Below are 25,111 nucleotides of genomic sequence, written 5' to 3'. Positions count from 1 at the left end.
ACCATTGTAACTTTGCATGCTGCAGAATTGCCATACTAGATTTTCATGCAGAACTGTCTTCTAGGACCAGTTTTGTTGTAATAATATTATGTATCTCAAACTTGCAGGTTTAGAGATAACATTACAAAATTTTGATCCATTTTAAAGAGTATTTTCTTCAGTACTTTTCAAACAGCCTGAAACAATTACTGTAAGAGACAGGACAACGCCTTTTCATCTCAAACTATGCTTAATCTGTTCTTTCATCTCAAACTGTTGAAATCTGACCATGCCCATGTAAATGTCAACATTATTACGTATTCTTTACCTAACCATCTGAACAGAAATATCCAGCTGCCATCATGTAACATAAATTCTAGAGATTGAGTCTCAATATTAGAAATACATTTCTCCTTTCTAAAACTGTATGCTCACAAAGGTAAGAATCTTGCAAAAAGAAAGAAGAATAGTTGAATGTACAAATTGTTCTAAGGAATGACACTCTGGTTTTACCTGTAATTAGTTTTCAATCCTTTAATTGTTTCTCCCACTTTATATGAGGCAGCTGCAGGGTGTTTAGCAAGCTGCAGCAGTTCACACAGCAGCCAGGTAACTTCATGCAGAGTTTAAGCATCCGTGACCTCAGAGTACACAATTTTTTATTAGTAATGAGTACCCCACTAATAAATATACAATCTTAAGATCTTTTCATATCTTAAGACAGAATCTTATAAGACAGAAACCTCATACAATAAGAATCTCTTCTCCATCCTGTTTCCTCTGTGTTCCACTGGAGTTAATTGCATGTCATCTTTAGCTTTTAACATCACACCACTGTAAATATGGATGTCTTACAGGCATTCTTTTCAACACTGATAAGTAACCATTTGGAAGGCAAAAAACAGCACTGACTTGAGTGCATGGCAGTTCCATTTTGAAAGTTAGTCCTGTGTGGTTAATAGCCCTGTTCAAGTGTTCTGAGAATTATTTGTCCTTTTTGTTTGAATAAGTGAAAAGGAACTGGTGTCACACTTCTGCAAACTAAATAAATAATGCTCTGTAATGCAAGACCTAAACATTACCTGTAAAGTAACTCCAAATCCTGGCATGCAGGCATTACATTTGCTGTTGTGCTTGCCCTGTATTCAGAAGGTAGCCTACTCATTTTCTTCAGTTGATATTGGAGGAGAAAGATACAATACTGCACTTAAAAAAAAATCAATAACAGCAAAACCTGAATAACAGTAATTAAAATAAAAAAATAAATGGTGTTAATATTATCAACGAACCAGAATTTTCTAGCTGGAGTCAGAGCCATATTTTTAGTTTATAAAAATAGCTTTGTTCTCCTCCTAAGGGTTAAAATACAGAAGTATTATTTTCCCAGGTTTTTTTCAGAAGATCCCAGCCTGTCTGGAATTGTGTTGTGTTTGCATCATCAAACTTTGCTACTCGGCCACTAACTCACAAGTCTTTTGACCCTCACCAACAGGAACTTTCAGAAACAAGCCCAATATGTGCTAGTCTTGCAATGCAAAGTACTGCCAAAATATATAACTGAAACAAAACCCTTGTTTGGAGTCGCTTGTCAGCTAAATACTTGGTGAAGGGAAAGAAGTGCATTTTCTAGGGTACCTACATTTCAGTCTGCTTCAAGTTAATGGTATCCTGGATGTTTGCCCACATTGTGCTAAACTTGTTTAAAATTCCTGAAATTACTGAAGTACTTTGCCTGTAAATGAGTCATAGCTAAGAGATCTCTGGATTATCTTTACAGCTGCCTCTTTATACTCTGTCAAATCAAATGTCTTCCAGCAGACCAGCCATTTCCAAGACAAGTAGATTTGAGAGCTAGCAAGTAGTTTCCACAATCGAGCCCTTTTGTTACAAAAAGTCCTTTTCCCAGAAGAGGAAACCTAAGGTTAAGAAGAAAACATTCTGAGAATATTTTGTTACTATTTACATTGACACAAAGCACAGCGACTATATGCAGGCCTATACCTATTTATACTATGCTGGCGGTTGGCATTATTATTCACAGTAGTCCCATTTCATAAAATATATACTGCATCCAGACCTTGGTTGAAAGATTTCAGCACTGTAATCTGCACCCAGAAAGACATAGCTGAGATGATAACTTCTTATAGAATTGATAGTCCATGCAATGACAAAATAAATATATTTAGCGAAGTACTACACATAGATACCAAAGTACAGCCTCTTGCTCTTTCACATTTTAATACTTTAAAACACTGTTCAAGAAGGAAGAATATGTTTTCTTGAATCTAAACAGTAGACTGGTCAGCTTTTGATGAAGCCGTGACTGAAATGCTTTGAATAAGTTATTTTCATAAAATAAACTAGAACCAGTAAAATACATGAGTAGCTCTGTGCTGGAAAGGTCCCAAAGAGCTCATGTTCCTTATCTTGCCCAGGACAGGATCAACTATAAGTTTCATTCCAGTCAAATGTTTATTAACTTTTTTCTCTAGACTGTTCTCAACCTTTAGGCTAAAGTGGAACTTCACAATGTTCCTAGGAAACGTAGTCCAATGCTTAACTCTCCTTATGGCTTGAAAACTTCTCTTTCTGTGTTTTATGCCCTTGGCTTCTTGCTCGATACACAGTGGTGATACTTCTCCTCTTTGCTGTTGCTGTTTGTATTTGAAGACCATTACCGCGACTACACCTACCCCAAGCTTCTGTTATTAAACGTCAGTTCTTTCAGCCTTCCCCATAAGTCACATTTTCTAAACTTCTCACTGTTGCTGTGTTCTCTCTTCAGTTAGTCTGTCTATTATTTCAAAAGGAAGAGCAGGTTCTGTATTTCAGCCTAAGTTGTTACCAGCACTGACTATAAGAGGATTACCTGTTTTGTAGAGGGTATTTCTGTTTAAAAACTCTCTGCTAACTGCTGTACAGTAGAATACAGATAATTATTTTCCACTTGTAACCCAATCCAGTATTCAGATCGTGTTCTACAAAATTTGCCTTTCTGGTTATTCTCCATCCTGAGTGTGCTCTGTGGATTGTTTCATCCCAGGTGTACAACCTTGGCCTTCTTTCTTTTCCCCGCACCGCTTCTCTAGTTCATCAGGATCAGCCTGAATTCTAATCCTGGCTTCCAAGGAGTGTGCAGCCCCTGCAGCTCAAACATCCATGCATTTAATAAGCATGTTGCATGTTCTATTATTCAGTATTTTCATTAATGACTTGGTTAGTGCCTGAGACAGTCCCCAGTGGAATCCTGCTCAATTTATGTTTCCAATTGAACAGTGAGCTGCTAATAATTAACTTCTGAATATGGTTTTGCACACCTAGTTACCTCTAGACTGTGTTTCTCTGCCTTACTTCTAAGATAGTAAATGAATTAATATATAACGTATCAATTGTGTCTTCTGCTAATAGAAAATTTTAGCATTTAATGAAAATCAAATAGTTTTACATGATTTCTTCTGACCAAATATGTACTGCCTATTATTCATCTTTTATATGTTACCTCATTTCCTGAACTTGGTGCTAAATTCTTTGGGTCTTGGTTTTTTTTGAGATAAGCACTTTCCTCAGGTTTGTACAACACCCTGTGTTCTGTGAGTTCTCAAAGATACTTGCTATGGGTCCTAGACCCCTTTAGCCATTATTGTAACTATTATAGCATGATTTTTCCTAATCTGCAAACATGTAAAAATATCCAAGCCCTAACTACAAGATCTGTTCTCACCTGAGTTTTCGCAGATGTCTTGTTACCTGTACACACCTGTAATCTGTCTCCTTCCCTGCCTCAGATCCATAAACTCAATTACTCTTCCTCAGGAGGGCACTGCAGCACCTAAAGAGGTTACCCAGAGTGCCTGAGGAAGCTCCGGCCTAGACAAAACCATGACTTGACCTAGTGTTGGCAAGAGTCCCACTTGGAGTTGAAAACTGTATGAGATGTTCTCCAGACATCCCTTTCAACCAGCATCTCTTGGATTCTGCTCCATAATCTGTCTTTCTAAATGTCCATCCACTTACTCTCAACTAGCACTTTTCCATTGGTTAAGATCACATCTAGATCTCTTTCCTTTGCCAGAAGAGTTGTCAGCAACGGTTTCACTAATACTTGGATGGAAACCTTCTTTTCAGAAAACATCACAGTAGTAAATTTCCAACTGTCACCAAGCCCTGTGATTCTGATGATTCTGCTAGTTGCTCATAAAAATAATCCTTTATCTGGTTTGGTGGTAATTAGTAAGAGCTGCTTGTCTCTGTTACAGACTCAGTGCGGCAGAGAATCTGAACCATGTGTTGAGTGACATGTATAGCGCGTTGTTGCTGTGCTGAAGTAAAATGGCAGGAACGTATAGTAAAACAAGTAGCAGTCTGTCCGGTCTTAACTGTGTTCAGATGGCCAGTTTGATCGTTTAGAGATTCACAAATAAGCAGTTATGAAATTGGTCTGTAAAGGAACAAAATCATAGAGTCATTTTGGTTGGAAGAGACCCTCAAGATCATAGAGTCCAACTGTTAAAGTTTCTCTTTAACCATTTTATAAACTGATAGTGTATACCCTACTTACAATGTGAAGGCTTATGTAGGTTTTTTTTTTAAAAAAAAAAATCGTTCAATCAAACATCTTCCATTACAAACAAAGTCTGAATTCATCTCACCTGATTTTAGGTACTTACCTTCAGTGCTCCAGTGTAGGAGCAGTAACAGGCTATTTATGTCTGTCATATACAATGGTATTCAGGAAGCACTTCTCTACAATGACACAGGCGTACAGTAATACCGATCCTAACCTACATTCCTCAGAGAAATGCCTATGGTAACATGGAATGAATAAAGATGTTGCATATTTTATTTTTGTAAATATTTTAATGTTACTCCTACCTGCTGAGCAGTTGGCCTTAGTGCGATCTATTTTGGCAGTGAAACTTGCGGTGTATTTTTCAATATAATTATTTCAGTTCTTGCAAGGCTAATATATTATTTTCATTTATTATTCACTTTATATATTAGTCCCTGGAAAGCAAGTATCATAACTACAACGTTTATGGAAGACTAGACTAGTTTAGGACTCCAAATACACACCAAAAAAATCACTTGAGAAGAATAATTCCCGGATGCAATGCAGTATTTCTGGAGTCCTCCCAAGTAGCAGAAAAGTTTTAGTGAGAAGGTTTTTCCCACAGGGGAAAACAGAAGGTTTTTTCTGATTTTTCCGTGCTGCTGTTTGGCATTAAGATGTCTGTTATGTTATCTGATTAGCCACTTGACATGGAATAATAGCAAAACAATGCCCGGAATGGGCAGAAGAAGTAACGCGCTGATCAACTCTGTTAACTCTGTACAGCCAAGGAAAAAAATAAGCTACTTGTGGGTGAAAGACTTTATAAAGATTGAATCATCTTTACAAAAAAGAATGTGTTTCAATAGTAGATTATTGTGAATTCTGTAATTAGTTTCCCAGCTGCCCAGCTGTACACTCTCTGCAGCATAATAACGATTATTCAGTATCCTTGAGCAGACATTCAGTTCTCCACAGGGAGATGGTCGCATGTGCATGTTATTGTGCGGATTAAAAAAAACCATGCCATTTGTTTACAAAGGAAAGAAGCTTGTACCTGAATGAAGAATGTAATAAACTTTTTTACTTTCCAGAATATTCAGAAAAGATTCTGCTTCTTAACGTGCGATGCTGCCAGTTACTTGGGAGACAACCTGCGAGGAATAGGCTCCAAGTTTGTGAGGTCTTCTCAGATGTTAACAACTTGTTCGGAATGTCCCACCCTTTTTGTAGATGCAGAAACAGTGAGTATATTCCTTTTAAAAGGCATGGGCTGCACATTGCAGTGTGTTATTTTACTGGTTGTTTCACTTTTGAGCAGCTCCCAAACAGATATGTCAAAAAGGTACTTTTTATCTCTTGTTCTTAACCATATTTCCATTAACTTTCCATCAATTTTCCATCTTACTTTATTGAGTAACTACTGGTTGATGGATGACATAGAATCATAGTATAGTAATATGGTGTGTTGAGCGTGTGTGCAAAAACCCAATATAAACCAGGTGCCTACCAGGCCCAGTTGGCTCCACAAATGGAAAAGCAGAAGCTATTTTTTTACATAGTTCAGCAAGAAAGTTGTTAATATGTTTAGTGGTTTCATTTGAGTCAACTGTGATGTGAGCTGGATGATAAAAACATACAGTAGAGAGGGAATGAGATGAGCCTTCCCATTGTTTTCATTCTGGCTCACATTTCTGCAGCAGTGTCAGGACAGCGCAACCTCACACAGACGTACAGAGGTAGGAACTTGCCAAGTGTAATCTTGGGCCCGCTGCTGTGACTGTGAAAGAGCTGTGCCTTGAATCATCAGAGAGCCATGGACATTAAGTAGCAAAACTTTGCACAATGTTTTATTCTAGGGAAGTCCTTTGCAAAGCTGAACACAGAGCACAATTACAATTCCACATTATCGTAGGTGTAACTTGTTTTCAGTGTAGTATTCTATTCATGTATATTTTTGCATTAATATAAATATTTTTCAGTATTAGTATCTATAAATCTACGTATTCTTTTGCGAGATCTTTACTATACTTTCTACTCTGCTAATATTTTTATTCTTTTATAGTGTTATTTACTAGCCCTTTCGATTTCATTTCTCCAGCTGCTCTCTTGTGGCCTTCTTGAGAAGCTGAAGTTCAGTGTTTTAGAACTGCAGGAGTACCTGGACACATACAACAACAGGAAAGAAGCCACACTCTCGGTATGCTGGATTATGTTATGTTCTTAGTTTTGTACATGCGCGTACTTATACTATTGTCAGGAGACTGCAGATACACTCAGATCTGTTTAAAATAATATTTAGTACAATAATATGTTTCAGATTCCAGGTTCGTTAAGTGATTCTTCCTAAACATATGAGATAGCAATTGTATTCCTTAATTTTAGAAACATTGGCTTCTTTAATATTCCTGGTGTCTCTCCTATTCAGTAATTAATTCATTTTCTTAATTTTTGCAATTCAATTTCTAATAGAAATCAAGAGTACACTTCTTAAATTACAGTCAAAGCAAATTGTCACAGTCTGTGTGATTAAAAAGTGCAATTGCAAATTTTTATTTGTTTACATGCTGTGCTGTGAAAATAAAATACTGCTTACCTTTCTTCAAATCAAGCTATAGGCCTTATTCATATCTTCTTTCAATTTCTCTCTGAAAACAGTGGCTTGCAAACTGCAAAGCAACATTTGCTGGGGGCTCAAGAGATGGAGTTATTACTTGCCAGCCAGGGGACTCGGAAGAGAAGGTAACGAATGAGCAGTATTATTTCTCTCCTGTAAAGTGACCTGCGTGATTTATCTTGTTCTCGGACCCATAAGAGCCTGCTGTATTTCCTCGTCTCTCTGCTGGGCTTGGGCATAATCCAGTTTTCACACTTAAGTCTCAGAAGTGTTGTTGTTGCCTCAGCCTTGGCCACAGGAAATGGGAAGTATTCAAAGGAAATACTTCTGCCTTCCTCCTCTAGATGAGGAAGCAGAGCCAACCCTGCCTGGGTTGTGTCCGCTTCCTCTTTTGGAAAGATGCTGCAGTTTCCCACAGCACAGTGTCTCTGAAAATCCTGTACTACTGGTGTATTGTGCTTCCACATTACACCCATTTTATCTACAGCTGTTACAGACTCAGTCTGCCCAACAGCAGGACTTGCCTGGTTGAAATACGCTTAGATTAGTATTTATGAAATAATTTCATGCTGTAGATAAGTATTTATAGATAGGGCAAAATACCTCTTCATCACTTTTGAACAAAAGTTTTACACCCACATCTGCATATATATACATAAATGTGTATATATATATATATATATATAGTGTTGATTCAAGTTAAAAAATCAGTCTTTTCAGAAGTCAGTACCATCAGCAGGCATTCCTGTTACTTGATATACTAACTATAGGAAACAGCTGGTATCTTAGTGGTGTAGAATGATCTGAGAAATGTTATCTTGTGGATTTTTTTCCTTTTGGAGGAAAAAGAACAAACAGGTGGGAAAAAGAGGTGGCTGGAGAGAAGTAGTCAAAATCAGGAAGCAGAAACAGCATGTAGAAAAAAAGTGACAACTCTTCTTTCCACGTATTTTAACTTATAAAAGATAATGATGACATTTTCAGAACACACAGTTGCCTATTGTAACCATTTTTTTCAAAATACTTTGTTTTATTCTTACGTTGGTTTCATTTTGTCTATCTTCTTTATTTTCTTCTGTTTTTATCTTAACCTCTCTTTCCCACCTCTGTGTATTTGTTTTCCTCTCTTTGAACTCCCTTGATTTTTTTTCTTTTATGCCATTTCCCAAGAATCCCAAATCCTTCCCACCCTTGCATTTTGGCTTCACTGACCTTATTAGCAAATCTGATTTGCTAATAAATCCTCTGGCTGTGATCACAGGCAGTGGGAAAGCTGTTCAATTTCCCCCCACCTGGCATTGGCACCAGCAGAAGTTACAGACACCTTCCAATGCATTTAAATAAGATACTGTCTCTTCTGTAATTGTAACAGTGTACAGGGAAGTTACACGTGAGCTATTCTCAAATCTGAAAAAGAGAAGCCTGGAACACCTGCTGCTACCTCTCCTGCAAGTACATCAGGAGAGGGAGATGAAGGATACAAACAGACTAAAAATAAGGGTTTCTCACTCCTGGTTTCTTCCCAGGATTATTCCTTCAGCCCAAAATGCATTATTCCTTGGAAGCTGACAGGATCGTAGGTCTTTGATCAACAGGCATCTTTCTTTTGTTCCCCTCCTTAATCACCTGTCAATTGAAGCAGCTCTTCCCAAAGGAACATCTGTTTATTCAACAGAAGTGTAATGGGAGTCCAGGGAAACTGGGGAAATATGATTAGGAAGGGACAAGGAAAAATTACTCATAGACTGGCAGGTACTTGTTCTCCTATCTTCCTGTGTCTTTCCTCTCTCTTGTCACTCAACCTGAATGGCTAAAGAATCTAATAATTGTAGGGAAAAATCTGTCTTATATTGGTAGTCACAAGGGAACCTGCCTAAATTCTTTAAACTTATGGAGGGTTAGACTAGGGCTTGAAATCCTGCTGAAAACTTCTGGCCTGAAAAAATGGCTTCACTAAGCACAAAACCAGGATACCTCTGAGAAAGATTCAGAAATAACTGTAATGAAGAAAAAGCAACACCTTGCTCTAACAGAAGGCAGAAATCTTAGATTGTCAGAATTTTCCACCTGGTAAAAGGCTTGACGTGAAAGTAGTCCCCTCTACAGACGAGACAGACGTAGGACCAAATCCATCATTAGCAGAGCAGTTTCATCACAAATTCCTGCCAATGCTGGTAACTAATTTGGCACTATTTTCTCTAATCAGATCTTATTTCAAAATAAGACTGCACATGATTTGTTGACCAATGCTGCTGTTACTGAAAATGGGCACAGACAAAAATTGCTTATTCTGACATCAGAGAAGCTTGAAATAGAAGTTGTCCAAGTCAGCTGCTAGAGCTTGCAACTTTTCTGAAACTGGGTAAAAGCTTCATGCCCCAGAATGTCGTTCCCCCCTTTATTCTTGCAACAGATTACATCGTTTGGATGTGTCTGTCATTTGTGAACTTTGATGCTACATTGAGCAGCAGAGTCTCTGGGCACAGGAATCAATTACAGACAACAGATAACTGCACATACTATTGGGCTGTCTGTCCAGGAGTAACAGTCTGAGATGAGTACAGCTGTCAGTACATTCTTCAACCTTTCTAATCAGGGATTTTTTAAATGTAGTCAAAGGCTGGTTTTGTTTGGTTTGGTTGTTTTGGGGGGTGGGGGGTGATCCTGAAAAAGAGATACATGGAAGATCATTTTTTTCTTGTCAATTAGCACTGCTAATTCCAATAAGTATTTATCTCTTAATGAGACATCCAGTTCACTCTGTAAGTCCAAAGTCAGTATACACCTTTCTTAAACCTCGCTCATCCCAAAGCTCACTACAGTTTAATGGATGTGGGCTTTGCAAACTCAGACTGTTAATGATATTTAAAACATGCTGCACCCCATAGAAAATTGCCCAGAAATTCAGAATGTACCTATTGCTGTGAGCTTCCCTGTCGCTAAAGGTTCAATTACTCTAGGAAACCAGTAAGACTGGAGGTGGACCACTTGGGACCATAGTCATCTGGAGTTGAGTTGAGTTACAGTAAGGGACAGCGAGTCTCCTTGTTAAGGCAGAAATTCATAATAATCAGTAACCAATTATCTGACTGCTATTTGACAGATCCATGGATAGACAGTGAGGTAAAATTGGCCCAGGTAGGCAGCTTTTCTAAAACAGGAGCACAGCTGTGGTTTAGTTTCTACTATCCTTCAAGTCCAGTGGATATTTAAGGATGCACAGCATATGCTGCATCTCTCTTTTTCTTTCTGATATATATACAACCTTTTATATATAACCACTTTCCCAGATTGTGGAGAAAGCTTTTGTTTGTTGGCTTGTCAGTCAAATAGGATACCTTAATAAAATGCACTTGCAATTAATAATGCTTGCACGCAGCAGTTATTTTTTTACAGTGGGACTTTCCTGTGCCAAGAAATGACCGAAGACTCTGTTGCCATCGAAGTGTTAATGTCTTAAGAAATAATTGTGTATCTCTCATCTCTTTTCATTGTGTAAAAACGATGCCTTGAAAAGAGCAAGAAGGCCCATGATCTAAAGATTAACACTGCTGTCTTCCTGGTCTGCTAATAGTGTGGAACAGTAATTCTCTATCTCAATAAAAAACTAAATCAAGGTGTTGCTGCTAAGGAGGTGTGTCGTTCTTGGGTGCAGCAACTACTAGCTGCATAAAAGACTGCAAGTGATCCAAATACTCTAAATATTCAGTATTTTCAGCTGCCAAAAAACACACTAATTGTGTAGTGTCTATGAACTAATCTAAAGCAACACTTCCCCTACTATAGGAATTAAACTAGACATTGAGAAGAAGTGTGAAGACTGGGATGATTCCACCTGAGCCCTGGCTGCTTGGGGACTAAAAGAAATGTCACTTAGTGCAATTAGTGTCTTTTCAGCTTCCAAGGAATATTTCATTTTATGCTGAAAGCGAGAGGAAGATAAGTTACAATCATGAAATTGTGGAGCAATATGGAGTTGAGCATCAGTAGTTTAGGGAGGTTTTACATCCGGTGTGTTTTCTTTCAACAAAGAAGGATTTTTCATGTAATGTGAAACATCTTCCCCACCCTTTTGTTGTTGTTGTTGTTGTTGTTTTTTGCTTGCCCTGGTTTTGGAAGCGGTACAGAGGAGACAGTTTTTTTCTGGAAAAAGAAGACCATGGAATTCACTTATTTGCTGCTTTCCCCACGCCCCTTCTTTAAAGTAAATTCCATGGCAAATTAGAAATTATATGTGGATTCCAAATATTTGAAAGTCCAAATGAAACTTGGTGTCATAGTAAACTTCAGAGGAGCTTTAGACAAATAAGATTTTAAAAACACAAGCTAGCACGCCTGTGAATTTACTGGAGCACAGTGATCTGTCTGCTCTTGTCCTCTTCTTATCTTGAATTTAGCTTTACAAAGCTTAATTTATGTGAGCTACATGGAAGCCAAGATGTAAAGGGTTTTTTTTCAAGAGTACTAAATAGAAGAAAAAAAACCTTTGAAGCAATGTTAAAGGCATAAAATTAAACATCACAAGAGCTTAAAGCTCAGTTTGTCATGGCTTTATAAAAGAGTAGTGCAGGATTTAGGAATATACTTTTCATACATTTAATAGTAAGGCACATGGAAAGAAGCCAGGCTGAAATACTTTGTTAGGCTATACCAAATTAGCATTATTTCACATTTCTGTGTTTCGCTGCCTTTGTATTGATAGTAAAGTAAATAATAAGAATTCCAAATGTTTATTAACTCTGTGTGCATATGCACTAACATCAGGATGTAACTGGGCAGATGTCACTGTATTCATTAATTACAGCATTTACATGACAACTCTGCTCATCTAAAATGTCTTGAGAATGCAATTTTATATATATTTATAAAACAAGGAAAGCTGCATTAGAAGTGCAAGGAGTGCAAATGTTAGTTCTTGGCAAAGAATAGAGGAACACTTTTTTTTAGGAGAGAAGTTAGTTCCGTAATCTTTGAAATGGTAATGCAGGTCAATTAGAATTTTTATTACTATTGCAACAGGGCTTACATATTGACATTTTAATAGCTCCAGAATTACAAATCAGTGAATCAGTGCTGGTGAGAGGAAGGAATACAAATCTGTCTGAACTTCTGGCATTGCCAAGTAGTAAAACTAAACTGGCATTTTCCATGGATTTTTTTTATTATTATTATAGTCATAACTTTAAAGTTATATGCAAAAAGTTTCCATTGTAATATGCCTAGTAATAAACCCAGCAGTCACAAAGCTTATGCTGGAAATTTCAATAGATCTATTATGTCCAAAAATAGAAGTATTTCTAAATAACAAAATGTTTATAAATAACAAAGTTCAGTTCTGTTCATCACTGGAAAACTTTGCCTGATTTTTGAGTACTTCATAATATGAGCTCTTTTTAAGAACTAAAAAGGCAAATTTAAATAAAAGTATTAAGAGATTTCTAACACAATTTCCCTGTAAGTTCCTGAGCTATCGAGTGGGATAAATCAAAACTAATAAATCTGAAGATCTAACTGAGGATATTTAGACTGTAATTTACCATTAGAATTAAACCTTAATTTTTTAAAGAATGCTGTGCATGCTGTATGTGGTATTTCCAACCGGTTACCAGGTTGAGGCAAGCATTGCTAATACTGCTGACAAGTTATGCTATTAAAGATGGGCTGTGCTTCCTATTGCATGCAATACACTGACACTATACTTTCTTTCCTTTCCTTTTCTCCTGTGCCATGCTTGCTGTGTAGCAAATGGAATCTCTTGCAGTAAGTTGAAGTTCTTTCATATTCTTTGTCCATCCATAGATGGACTAATTCACCCCAATTTTACTGTTTTACTTCTAAGCATGTTTTCCTTTTTCGTTATAATTTCCCTTTAGAATACGTGGTTCTACATGTAGTGACTGAAATAATTTACTAAGGTGTGCTTTGTGAAATCTAAAACAACTGTGCCAAAATTCTGACACCTTCATATGCTGTTTTAAATGGTCATTTACATAAATGTTTAAAAATCAAGCCTTTGAATGGCTATAATATGCTGGAGTGGAAGATAAAATTTGTTGCTATTTTAAAATTCATAATTTTCAATTTATCTTGATGAAAAAATACAATTTATAGTTGACAGTCATGTTTCAAATTGATTTTGTTTATATGTTGATGTATAGTTTCACTACTATTGGTTTCTGATACTTACTCAGGAAAAAAAAAAATGGAGTTGCTAATGTGGTAACTAAATGCTGAGTGAGTCAAACTTGAGTCTTCAATTTGACCTTAGTTTGTCTTCATTCAGGTTAGCAGCCAGAAGGGTGAAACTGAATTCTGTTCTCCAAGGACTAAAAAAAAAACCAATGTGTTTTATGCCAAGTTATCATGAGAGGGTTTTTTTTTTTAATTATGTTATACCATGTCCTGGGTTTCAGTTAATTTTTAACTCTCTGACAACTTCAAGTACTTATGTGTGTTTAACTTGTTTAACTGCTACATAGTGTTGCCAGTTCTCCAAAACTTGAATAGCGTGAATATGATCCCCACTGGAGAACCTTGAGCTGGGTCCAGACTGGTGAAGAGGGGAGGAGGAAGGAGCCAGCATGTGTCCCTGGGCTGGCATTGGGGTCACAGGGTTGGCCCCTTCCCTGGCCAGGGTGCCAGCCAGCCCTGAGCATGCCTGAGCTTGGCTCAGGAGAAGACAGAAGCCAGAGCCATCTCCAGGAGGTTGTATCTAAACAGTCACTCTTTATTTTGGGAGAAGGGTTAGCCACGCAGACGCAAGCTTGGCAGTGCTCTGTGGCCTCAGTTACAGAGAACAGCCTCTGGGCAGGTTTATTTATCTGGCAGCATCCCTCATCCCCTACCTCTTCATTCTCTTGGCCACCCATAGGTCTTGTCCCTGCCCACAAGTCAGCTCTGTCCAAGCAGGTCGTACACACATTCCCTTTGTCCCACCGTGGATCTGCTGAGCCTTCCTTCAACTCCTGAGGGTCTCTGCTGTCATGTCAGTTCTGGTGGGATTCCTCCCTTCAATTTGGGGCAGGAACACTCTGACCCTCAGAAGGACACGAGCTCTACCTGGCTTTGGCAGGGCCCGTAGCTGACTGCTCATGGCTGGGTAATTGGTGTCCACCCCTCTCTGATGAACAAAGCTGAAATTTGCCAAAGAACCTCCTTTTTGACCTCAGCCCCTTAGCCCTGGCTGGCTGGTACAGAAATTTGGGGAACTGGAACACTGAAGATAAGGTTCTAATTTTGGCTTATTAATAAAAACCCTGGCACTTAATGTTGAACCATATGTAAATAAACACTTCAGTCAAACTAACATTTATAATGTTTTTAAAGTACTTTTTATTAGTATTTGTGCTGGCATTTGCACAGATCCCAGTTCAGCAAACAGCTGAAGTACTTGATGGTAGCTAAGCATGTATGAAGTGTTTTAAGGAAGCAGAGGCATTAATAATTAATAGCTGCTGCTTCTTTTCTGCCATGTTTGGCATGAAACTCTGCTCTAGTTCCTCTAGGCAAATGGAAAGACCACCGAGCCCACCCTTGGTCACTGTGTCTGTAAGAGAAGACAAATCAAATATGGTTGGGAGTCTGTAAGGCTTTCCAGCCAAAGGGTCAGGAGGCCTCCTGACTTGTATTAATACTTGCAAAATTGTCACTTCTGTAATTTGCCAAAGATTAAATATTGCTCCCTGCCCCACCCTGATCTGGCTGTGGAACTATGAGATTCCCCCTTGTGGTAGACACATGGATACCAGGACCATGAACATATTAACTTGGTTTCACTGATATAGATGTGCCCATCAGATGTTACTTCAGTGTGTCTGACACCTTCCATGTGGTGCTGCACATTGGACTGAAAGAAACAACTTAATATTCATAGAACAGTATCTACTTAATCTAGGAGCATAAATTGTAGAAGCCCGATGTCCTCCTACATGTTAAACTCCATCCATCTGTTGTACAGCTTCTTCACGATGGTGGCAAATCCATGAGCTGAGGTTCAAGCTGCAGAGCTGGCATTTCCTCCTGGCTGGAGTTACTGCCTCTCCTCCTCTCCCCTCAGAGAGGCCGGCAGGAGATTTGACGGTCTTGGACAACTGCTTCATTGCTTCTCTCTTGGATTTCCATCCTCTCAGAAGAGGTCTTTGACCATTTCTGAAGTTTTTAGAGAGTGTTATGTTCTATGAAGCAAAGTAATTTCCTCCATATTCTGCCTCTGCTTTCCAGCTGCAAACTGGAGACAGTGAAGCTAACCTATATAAACTGCTTTGAGGTTGATGCTGACGTGTGCTACTTGAGAGCTAGCCATCATCATTTTGATTTCCAATGCCATATATCACTTACCTGCAGAAGAATGTTACTTGTTTTCTGAAACAGTATATGATCTTACTTCAGTAAAATAATGGTTTTTGAGAACTGAGCTGTCTCGGTGTGGTTTATTAGTTATTGAAAATTATCCTGGCTCACTGATCTTTATTATTTCTTCTCCTACAAATCTTTCCTTAGCAATTGGAACTGTGTCAGAGATTATATAAACTGCACTTCCAGCTGCTGTTGCTTTTTCAGTCCTACTGTAAACTTATCGGACAAGTGCATGAAGTCAGTTCCATGCCAGAGGTACGTAACAAACTACAAAGTCCTACACTGAAAATACCACTTTACTTTCATGTACTTATTTTTCTTTTTATGGACTTACACCAAAGATTACACTATTTCAGCTTGAATATAAATCTGCATACAAAACGTTTCAATATACCAGCGTCCACATTAAAGTATAGTCAAGATGCTGTATTTTTTGTAATTGACTGTACTTTCAGCAACTAGGATATTTTATACATTCAGTCGTCAAAAGTCATTTTGGTCAGTGCTAACAAGCTAGAATGATATATGAAATCTTAACTTTACTCACACACTTTACATATATGGAGGGCTCACACTGTGTGAACATCTGCAAATGATTTTTTTAAATTTTAATTGAGGCCTTAATTTTTTAGGGAAAATGAGCCTTCTTCATACACACAAAAAATATGCTTTTCCTAGATCATGACTGATTTTATCTGAACTTTGTGAAGACACTTTTAGACCAGGAGAACTTGTTAGCATGACAATAACAACATAATTTGTTAAATTAACCTTAATATGGATGCAAAATTAAGGTTTTTGCTGTAATAATGTATTGTAATTCCCGGCCATATAAACTGTCTCTATTGCCTGTGCATTATACTAGAAATGTCTGCAGCAGTTTTTGACAAACAGCTATGAAACGGTTTTGCATCCTCTCAGACCTGAGCAAGCAAAGGTGTGTGGTGTAGAACTACTTTGTATTTTGACTGCAAGTGTAATCCCTGGTCTTTTTCTCTGGATAAACAAATCAAAATCAGATTAATGTTTCCAAAGAGTATTTAGCCTGTTTTCAATATGTAATTAACTAAACACCTTAATGTCCTGAGGCTTTTTAATTCTGTGATTTTTACAAGCTTTTTTCTTTAAATATCTTTGACACAGCACACTATTGCTTTTGACCCAAATAGCTTTCTGGCTTTAGATAAATCTACATCTCTTATTTTAAAAAACACTTCACAAGAACAATGCTCTTAGTCAAGTTTATTTTTAGCAATTGCATAAAATATGTAGTATTTTGAAATATCTTTGTAGCGATGACTTTAAGTTGAATGGTCGTCATTTAAGGAAATATCATAAAATAACTTACCGTTCCATATATACTTTTCTCCTGATAAGGTATCTATATTTAAACTATCGAGAGGTAGAAGTTATTGTACTTCGCTTGTAGCTGTAAAACAAAATTTCAAGCTATAAAATGTATTTTATGACAGATTCTAGTGGTTTACAGATTCTCTATAAATGGAAATGGTTTGTTTTATCACGTGCTGTAGCAGCACAATGAGTTTGAACGCTTATTGTGTCTTCAGGAACTGTTCTGAAGGATGGCTCGTAATGTGACTGGGCTGTTGACCTTTAAGAGAAGACAGGACAGCAGGCATCTAGTGTTTTCTAAACTTTTCTATTGTGATATGAAAAAAGTAGCAGGGGTGAAAGATAAAAGATTGTTTAGATGTAGTTTTGCATTTTAGCAAGCCAAAAATACAGCATAGGGTTAAAGGAAGCAGAAAGCTTAAAAATCTGTAGTTTGTGTTTTCCTTATATTGTAGAGAGCACAGAGATCAAGAAATATCCTTGTGTTGAAATGGGGTCTTTTCCATAACATGTACATACAATACAGTAGTAAGAACGAACTTGAAACACCTGCTCCCTTTGGGGCCTATGGAGAATGAAAATACCCATCTCTCATCTCTTTCCTTGGAACAGCTGTTGAATATGTCAAGAGAACTGAGCGAGTTGAAGAAAAATCTTAAGGAAGCTACTGCTGCCATCGCAGCTGAGCCTCCAGTGGTGGAATCTGAGCCCATGTTCAACTCTACGGAAGCAGCTATTCAGTCCATGCTGGAGTGTTTGAAAAACAATGAACTTGTTAAAGCCGTCCGACAAATAAGAGAATGCAGGCAAGTTCTGCTGCATGGCTCATATTAGACTTTCCTGTTATGAGAAAAGTATGCATTTAGTATCTTCCTAACTTTATACTAAATATAATGTGCTGAGTCGGCACAGTTAATGTTCCAACAAGGTACATGGGGGAACTGATATAACTAACTTCTGTAGGGGTGTGCTGCAAGTAAAGATATCAAATCAGTAATACAAAGATGTACACATGCAACAGTGAAGATGTTTAAGTGCATTGTGTAGATCACAAGGACTTCTGTGAAGCTCTTAAGAATCTTTCTACAGAGCTAATTCCTTACAGGTGTATGTCACTGTCACCAGCTAACATTCAGCCCAGTTTCACTCTCACTGATTAAAATGAGTTTTCTTAAGCTTTTTTTTTCCTAGATAATAGGAATTGTGCTTTTGTGTGATTTCTGTGCCCAATACTAGAGTCTGAGTAACAAATGAGTAGCATAAAACAGTGAGTTGCTTTTGGCTGATAAGCGTGAGCAAGTCAGTTCTCCTGCTAGAGTTCTCCATCACCTAGTTTCCATGTGTGCTAATAAACCCATAGTGATACGGATGTTCTTTTCCTGTTTGCAGGATTTTGTGGCCCAATGACATCTTTGGAAGTAGCTCTGACGACGAGGTCCAGACACTACTGAACATTTACTTCCGTCACCAAACGCTGGGTCAGACGGGCACCTATGCACTGGTGGGCTCCAACCAGAGCCTGACTGAAATCTGTACCAAACTGATGGAACTGAACATAGAGATCCGCGACATGATTCGCAGAGCTCAGAGTTACCGGGTCATCAACACTTTTCTTCCAGACTCCAGCGTTTCCGGCACAAGTCTCTGACAGGACTCTTGTCCCCTCTTCCAAGCTGGGAGTGCTGCCCTGTTGGACTGAGGTGGCTCGATGTCTTCTCAGCCTTACAAAGGTTTGGTCAAACTGTACTCACTCTTGTTACATTTAGGATTTCTTCTAAAAAGAGATGGGCTGAACTTCAAATGTGTAGCAATACTGTAAGGACAAAGGTAACATAGAGCATCCAGGACAACATCCTTTGTTCTCTGTTGCACAATAATCAGTTGGCATTTCACTGAGCAACTGCAACTCACTACTGAAGAAGTGACTTCCATTGCATACCAAAGCCTACTACACTGAACAATACTTCCTTTCTAGCAAATTAATTTTAGGTTGGCAAAAGTGCAATGTTTCCTTCACAAAATAATATTTTTTTGTTAAAAGAAAAAACTTGTACATTTTTTCCTTTTTTTTTCTCTTATTTGGTTGAGTGAAAGATGGGCAGAATGAAGCTGGCCACAGAATCTCGCAAACTTGTTGGTCAAAAGCTGAGAGCCTGTGTATATGAAACAAATTGTAAATGGACTACAGTTTAATGTACACTGTAATTAGAATATGATTACTGTATCTCAAAACAACGAGCTGCTATGAAGTACATTTCCCAATGTTACTAGGCTACTGTCTCTGAAGGTACTGGATCATATTGCAGAGGTCTGTTCTTAGGCCCCCAAGCATCATGAATGGTCTTGGTAGATTCTCTTTTTTTTTTTAAAGGACTTTGGCTGCTTTTTACTAGAAGGTTGCTTTTATGAATATATTTATACTATTAAAGGATGGTTGATCTAATTTAATTTGCCATTTTGTAGGAGAAAGTCCCATCACAGAGTCAAATCTTTTGAACTGTTATGCATGCATATTTTTATTTAATATAAATTTTGAGTATAAAAAGTAAAAATATTAACGTGAAATGCAAGTTCTCATGATAAGTTTCTTTAAAGAGGTCTTATTTTATTTGTAATGTATATATGAAAGTCATACCTGTACTTTTTTTCTTACATTTAACTGCTGTCCAGTGTTAAATGTATGCATGTAAATCTGTTGCACATCTGAGACACCTTTATTCTGACAACTATGTAACTTATTCACTCTGTAAATACACTTACCGTTTTTGTGAAGTAACTTTGGTTGATATTTGGATCAGTACATCCATTTAACTAAAATATAAAAGTCATATATAATCACAAAAGAGTATGTGCTTGTGGTGAAGGCTGTGTATTGTCTGAATCTATACTGTTGCGGATGGTGTCAATGATCGGCAGGCCCCAAAAGACGCCTTCATTATTTATAGTGTTTGTTACACTGAAAGAAACCAGTGAGAAATATAAGGAATTTTTGGTCAGTCTGTGTAGTTACAACTCAACCAGGAAGAGAACATTGACTAGAGCGGTTTTGTAAATGAAAAAAAGAGAATCCAAAATGGACCTGAAGGTTTGTTTCTGTTAAAAACATCAGTAATGGTCCTATTAGTTCCAGTGTTGGGTTTTGGTGGTTTTTTCCTCACACTAAAGGTAAAAGAAAAGCTGTCCAGCCTGCCCTAATCAGCCTCAGCTTTAAGAATCCAGTGAAACCCTCTCCCCTTCACCCATTTTTCATTTTCAAAATGCCTGCACAATTTTACATGGATCTTGAAAAACACATATTAATGCATAAAAGGGATGGGACTGACTTCTTGTACAGCTTTTCTGATTTTGCAGTTCACAGAGCTCTGCAGCATAGACGTAGTTGCAGGACAAAATAGATGCAAGGCAAATAATTTCCAAAAGAAATGCCGTTCATCACACAGCTATTTTTCCGAGTAAAATAATCCACAATGGTTAAAGTCTTTAAATTTCAGTTAGGTATTTCAGTTAGGTATTTCCCTTTTGAAAAATATTCAGAACTGTAATTGGGGTGGTCTGCAAAAAAATGTAGTGCTTGGTGAAAGATGAGATCTGCTCTGTCACTTGGAAAATTCATGGACATTTTACAAATCATGGAATCACAAGAAAATTCAGGTTGGAATGGACCTGAGAAGGTCATCTAGACCAGCCTCCACTTTGAAGCAAGGTCAGCCATGAGATCTGATGAGGTTACTCACGCCTTTGTCCAGTCTGGTCTTGAAAACATTGAAAGATGGAGAATGCACAGCCTCCCTGGACAACCTGTTCTACTTGACTGTCGTCATGGTGGAAAAGCTTTTCCTTTATCCAATCTGCATCTATCTTGCTTTATCTTACGCATGTTGTCTCTCGCCCCACTCCCATGATTCACATTGAAGGGCCTGGCTCCATCTATCTTCAGTAACCATACCCTGACAGGCTGTTAGGTCCCCCTGAAGTCTTTACTTCTTTCTTCAGGCTGAATAAACCCAGTTTCTTCAACTTCTCCTCACAGAGCAAGTGCTCCAGCCCTGTGACCAGCTTGATGTCCTCCACAGAACTCCTTACAGCATCTTTCTCATATTGAGAGCCCAAAACTCGATATAGTAATGTAGATGTGGTGTAGTAAAGGGGAACAGGGGCTTCCCCTGCTCCACTGGCTCTGCTTCTGAGCAGACAGCCCAGGATGTTGTTGCCACCCTTTGGTGCCAGGGCCCACTGGCAACCAAGCCCCCAGGGCCCTTTCTGATGAGCTGCCCCCAGCCAGGCAGTCTCGTCTGGGTCACTGCAAAGGGTTGTCCCCATCCAGTGGCAGGAATTTCCTCTTGTCCCTGCCAAATATCACAGGGCTCCTGTTGGCCCATCCCTCCAGCCAGCTGAAATCTTTCCAAATGGCAGCACTGCCCTCAGCTGCATTGGCTGGTCCCCTCAGTTTGGTGTCACCTACAAACTCGACAAGTGCTCCGTTGCCTCTTCCAGGTCACTGGTAAAGACGTTGAACAAGACAGGTCCCAGGAGAGACCATCTGCTGTAGTCACCATTCTTCAGGTAGTGTACAATCCTTTGAGCAACTTAATTCAATTGGTCCTCCACCAAGTATGAAAACCTCCAGAGGTTCCTTCCAACTTAAAGTATTCTATGATTTGTCACAGATACAACAAAACCCATGATGTAACCATCCAGGTTTCTCAGCATCATTTCTAAACTTCAGGTATGATAGAAATCACTATATTCTTAACCAAGCCTTACCAAAGCTCTAGGACATCATGAACCACAGTAGTGACCCACTGTGTTTCTACAACACCAGTGCTTTAATTAGGATTTTTCTGACAACATCTTGTCTCCATGAGAGTACATTTGGCTACTCCTTTCAGTCATATTTAAGCCACCTACCCTGGAGATACCTTACACAACCAGAAAGCTGCTGAAGATTCTTTATTTGAATCGGGGACATGGGGACTTTTCTATCTATTCTGAGACACATTTAGTCAGGAGAATTTGTTACAGTCTGTCACAGAAACAGCAGCTCAAAAGGTTTTTCTCCTCCTCTCCCAGAAAACATGCACATGTTACACTTCTCCTTTATATCTTACATAGTCTTCAATTACCAAACTGTTTTTAGAGGTTTGGGTGGGTTTGTGTTGGGGTTTTTTGTTTGTTTTTTCCATACATTTGACAGAGGCAGCAGGAAGACACACTTGCAGATCCATAACCCACACTTTATACTCCAGAATATTTATTCAAATCTTCCAAGCTAGTTGGGGTTAAATGACAGAAGGAAGAACTTGCTATCACAGTTTTAATCTTCACATCCCCTAAAGGTATACTGAAAACAAAACCTGTTTTCTTTTAGGAAATCAAACACATTCTGTTTCCTTCCAGCTATACTTTCCTCTTTCATCACAGCAAGATGGAACTAATGGGGTAACAAACTAGTGCAAACTTTTGTTTGAGCTTTATTCACAGCATATATACAATTAAGTTAAATACTTTATAAATAATACAAAACTCATTATCCATTATCCAATGCCAGGTCAAAAGCCTAAGGTCAAAACGTTGAAAAACTGACAAAGTACAAAGGTCAAAACAGAAAAAGGCACACAGATCAGACAATGTACTTGAAGCTGTAAGTGTTATCACAGGACAGCCTCTTGCCTTTGCAGCGGCCACAAAGTTCTTGGCGATGAGGTCTTTTGAGATCAATGTGTCTCTTCTTCTGAGGGCAGGAACAACGAGTCTTTGAACAGGTCTTAAGAAGCAAGACATTTTATTAGTAGTAGATCAAAGGTGCTTACTTCACATTAGACTGACATCTAGTTTTCCTTAATCATAGCAACACACTTGGGCTGATACACTGAAAGAGCTCGTGTGGTAAAACCCCAGTGGAGTTAAACCGCAAGAGCCTTCTCACCTAGAAGCACATGTAGCTTGGCATAACACAGTATGAACAGAAAACCATTGCTGTGAGCCGTGAGTAGGAGGAGGGAGTCCTATCCTGTTACAGCTTTCCCAAATAACATTTCCTATAGCACTTTGATGAAAGGAAGGTCTCCTCCAGATAAAGTCAATATCTAATTCAGCAAGTGTAAACTATGAGAGTATAGGACAACCTCTTGCAATCTTACCAGGATACAGAAATCTACAATTTACCTGGCACTGGATTGCTTCCACTCGATAGGGATTAAAGCCCTTTTGGCATTTGCGACACAGCTGCTTGAAGTACACCTGAAAAAAAGAAAGTTCTCAGTTACTATAGAGACCTAGAGCGTTCAGTACAGGTACCTAAATTTGTGCCAAAACATCTGATTTGTCACAAATTTTATGCCATTATTACAAGTCTCGGGAGCAATAAATGACTTGTGAACTACCTTGTTGCTTCCAGAAATGCACCACACATAAGCACTCTCCCATCGGGTCTTGCAGTCTTTACAGTGGAAATAGCCATACTTCTGCTCCAGAAACTGCAGAGAGAAGTTCACTGAGCAACCTGCAGCATCACAAGAAGCCCCAGCCCAGCTCCCTCATTACACCAGTTTGCACAGGGAGGAGGCTCCACTGGTGCCAGAGCAACCCCAGCTGCAAGCACAGCCCTGAGCAGGCGGCCCGGGTGGGGACCACCGTGCGTTTTACTGCCCAAGGGCAGATTTCTCTCCAACCTCCTGCACGGTTTTCCCCCACACAGCCCCCTGTTGCCCAGAGCAGGCTGCACCATGTCCCAGCCTCTCCTCACTGCACACCTGGAAGGCAGCTCGCCGCCTGGGGGCTGCAGCCTTCTCCTGTGGTGTCTCTGCCGTCTCCTCACTCAACAGAGCAGCCTCCGCCTGGCCCTCCTGCTGCTCTCCGCCACCATCCTCCGCCTTCTGCTCCTTGGGGGTCGCTTCACACGCCTCGTCCTTCTCTCGGGGTCCGGTGGCCTCAGGCAGCGTGAAGAGCCGGCGGTCCAGCACGGGCGAGTAGAGGGCGAGCTGCCCGCGGATGCGGAGCGCAGCGGGGCTGAGCGGGGGGCTGAGCGGCAGCAGGCGCGGCCCCAGCGAGCACTGCACGGCGGCGTCAGCCCGCAGGTTCACCTGCACGCCCACCTCCTTGGTGTTGGCGCGGCGCAGCCGCGGCATCAGCCCCGGGCTCACCTGCGACAGCAGGGCCTGGAACTGCGCCCGCCGGTAGCTGTCCAGGTACTCGGAGGGCATGGGGGTGAGAGGCCCCCCGAGGAACGGGCTGATGCCGCTGCTCTTGCTTTGCTTCCAGCTGGGCTGCTTCACCGCCGGCTCCCTGCTGCGGCTCGGCGTGAGGCTGCCCCTGAAGCTCTGGTACTTGCCGAAGGGGGGATAGACAAAGCTCTCCATGATCACAACCGCAGAAAAGTCAGTCCTGGTTGTCTCCCTGCCCTGCCTTTATCTTAGCTGCAGAGCTGCGGCTAATTGATGGGGAAATTGGCCCCCGCCCGTTGGGGCAGCTGGGGGGAGGGAGGGTTGATTGCAAGGGGAGGGCTGCGGGGCTGCCCTCACCTCGGCTCCCAGAGCTCATTCCTGAGGGGTGAGCTGGAACAGGGGCTGATGTGTTTCCCGGGATGTGCTGTGGGAGGCCCGGACATGCCGACCACGAAGCCCCTGTTCCACCACCAGGTACAGGATTTCCCTTCCTCCCCTCGTTAAGATCTTCGTAGAAGGTCAGGGCCCTGCAGCTCTTGCTCTGCTCGGGGAGGCCTTCACCTGTGCTTTTGGGTAGGAAATGCAGGCACAGGGCTGAATGTAAATCAGTGACGATCTTGACAGAGCTGTGTAAACCCTGAGAAGTAAACAGTGCTCAAAAAGTAGCACATCTCTGCAAGACCCTGGGAAGATTAATAGATGTAACTCGGCTGTAGCTGGGACACCCACAGCTTTCATAGTGAAGGGAAGTCTGCTTGCTCACAGCTCCTTCTGTTCGTGGTCTCAAAAGAAAGAAAAGGGAAGTCAAGAAACTACGGAAGCCCAGATAAACTGGGCACCCACCAGACAACTGAGCAAACAATGCAGGCAATTACATCTCTCAAAAGAAGTCTTTATTGGTATTAATAGGTCTGAGCATCTCCATTGCCCAGTTACTTGGGTACTGTTTACATGCAGCTTTTCTACCAACTGTATTGGTTTAGGGAAAGATGGTATAAACTTCAGTTTGTAGAACACTCGAATGGAAAAGTTATACTACGAAAAGTGGCTTAATACCTCTATAATGAAATTAATTTTAGCAATACAAGCACTTAC

General features: G+C 39.8%; 2 protein-coding genes across 9 annotated transcripts in view; one reads left to right on the top strand and one right to left on the bottom strand.

The window, feature by feature from the left end:
• FRY (FRY microtubule binding protein) overlaps positions 1-19,696 on the top strand; it is a 233,346-nt gene extending 213,650 nt beyond the window's left edge. For 6 of the 8 annotated variants that reach the window (XM_082054462.1, XM_082054461.1, XM_082054463.1 and 3 more), the window contains 7 exons: positions 5,623-5,772; positions 6,630-6,728; positions 7,187-7,270; positions 12,888-12,905; positions 15,645-15,755; positions 17,466-17,659; positions 18,243-19,696. In XM_082054462.1, the coding sequence (XP_081910588.1) occupies positions 5,623-5,772; positions 6,630-6,728; positions 7,187-7,270; positions 12,888-12,905; positions 15,645-15,755; positions 17,466-17,659; positions 18,243-18,501 (915 nt within the window). In that variant the 3' untranslated portion in view covers positions 18,502-19,696. Of the gene's footprint in view, positions 1-5,622; positions 5,773-6,629; positions 6,729-7,186; positions 7,271-7,987; positions 8,072-12,887; positions 12,906-15,644; positions 15,756-17,465; positions 17,660-18,242 lie in introns of all 8 variants that reach the window. The other 2 variants (XM_082054465.1, XM_082054460.1) reach the window with 2 other exon arrangements.
• A 2,724-nt stretch (positions 19,697-22,420) lies between these two features.
• On the bottom strand, positions 22,421-24,211 carry ZAR1L (zygote arrest 1 like; the record flags this gene model as incomplete). Its single annotated transcript, XM_082072518.1, has 4 exons — positions 22,421-22,617; positions 23,019-23,093; positions 23,237-23,329; positions 23,606-24,211. The coding sequence occupies 4 exons, from the start codon at positions 24,209-24,211 to the stop codon at positions 22,474-22,476; spliced, it is 918 nt and encodes a 305-aa protein (XP_081928644.1). The 3' UTR covers positions 22,421-22,473.
• Between the last annotated feature and the right edge of the window lie 900 nt (positions 24,212-25,111).

Source organism: Streptopelia decaocto, assembly GCF_964273445.1.
Source record: "Streptopelia decaocto genome assembly, chromosome: 1".
NCBI classification, from domain to species: domain Eukaryota; kingdom Metazoa; phylum Chordata; class Aves; order Columbiformes; family Columbidae; genus Streptopelia; species Streptopelia decaocto.
This window is presented reverse-complemented; position numbering and strand designations above follow the sequence as displayed.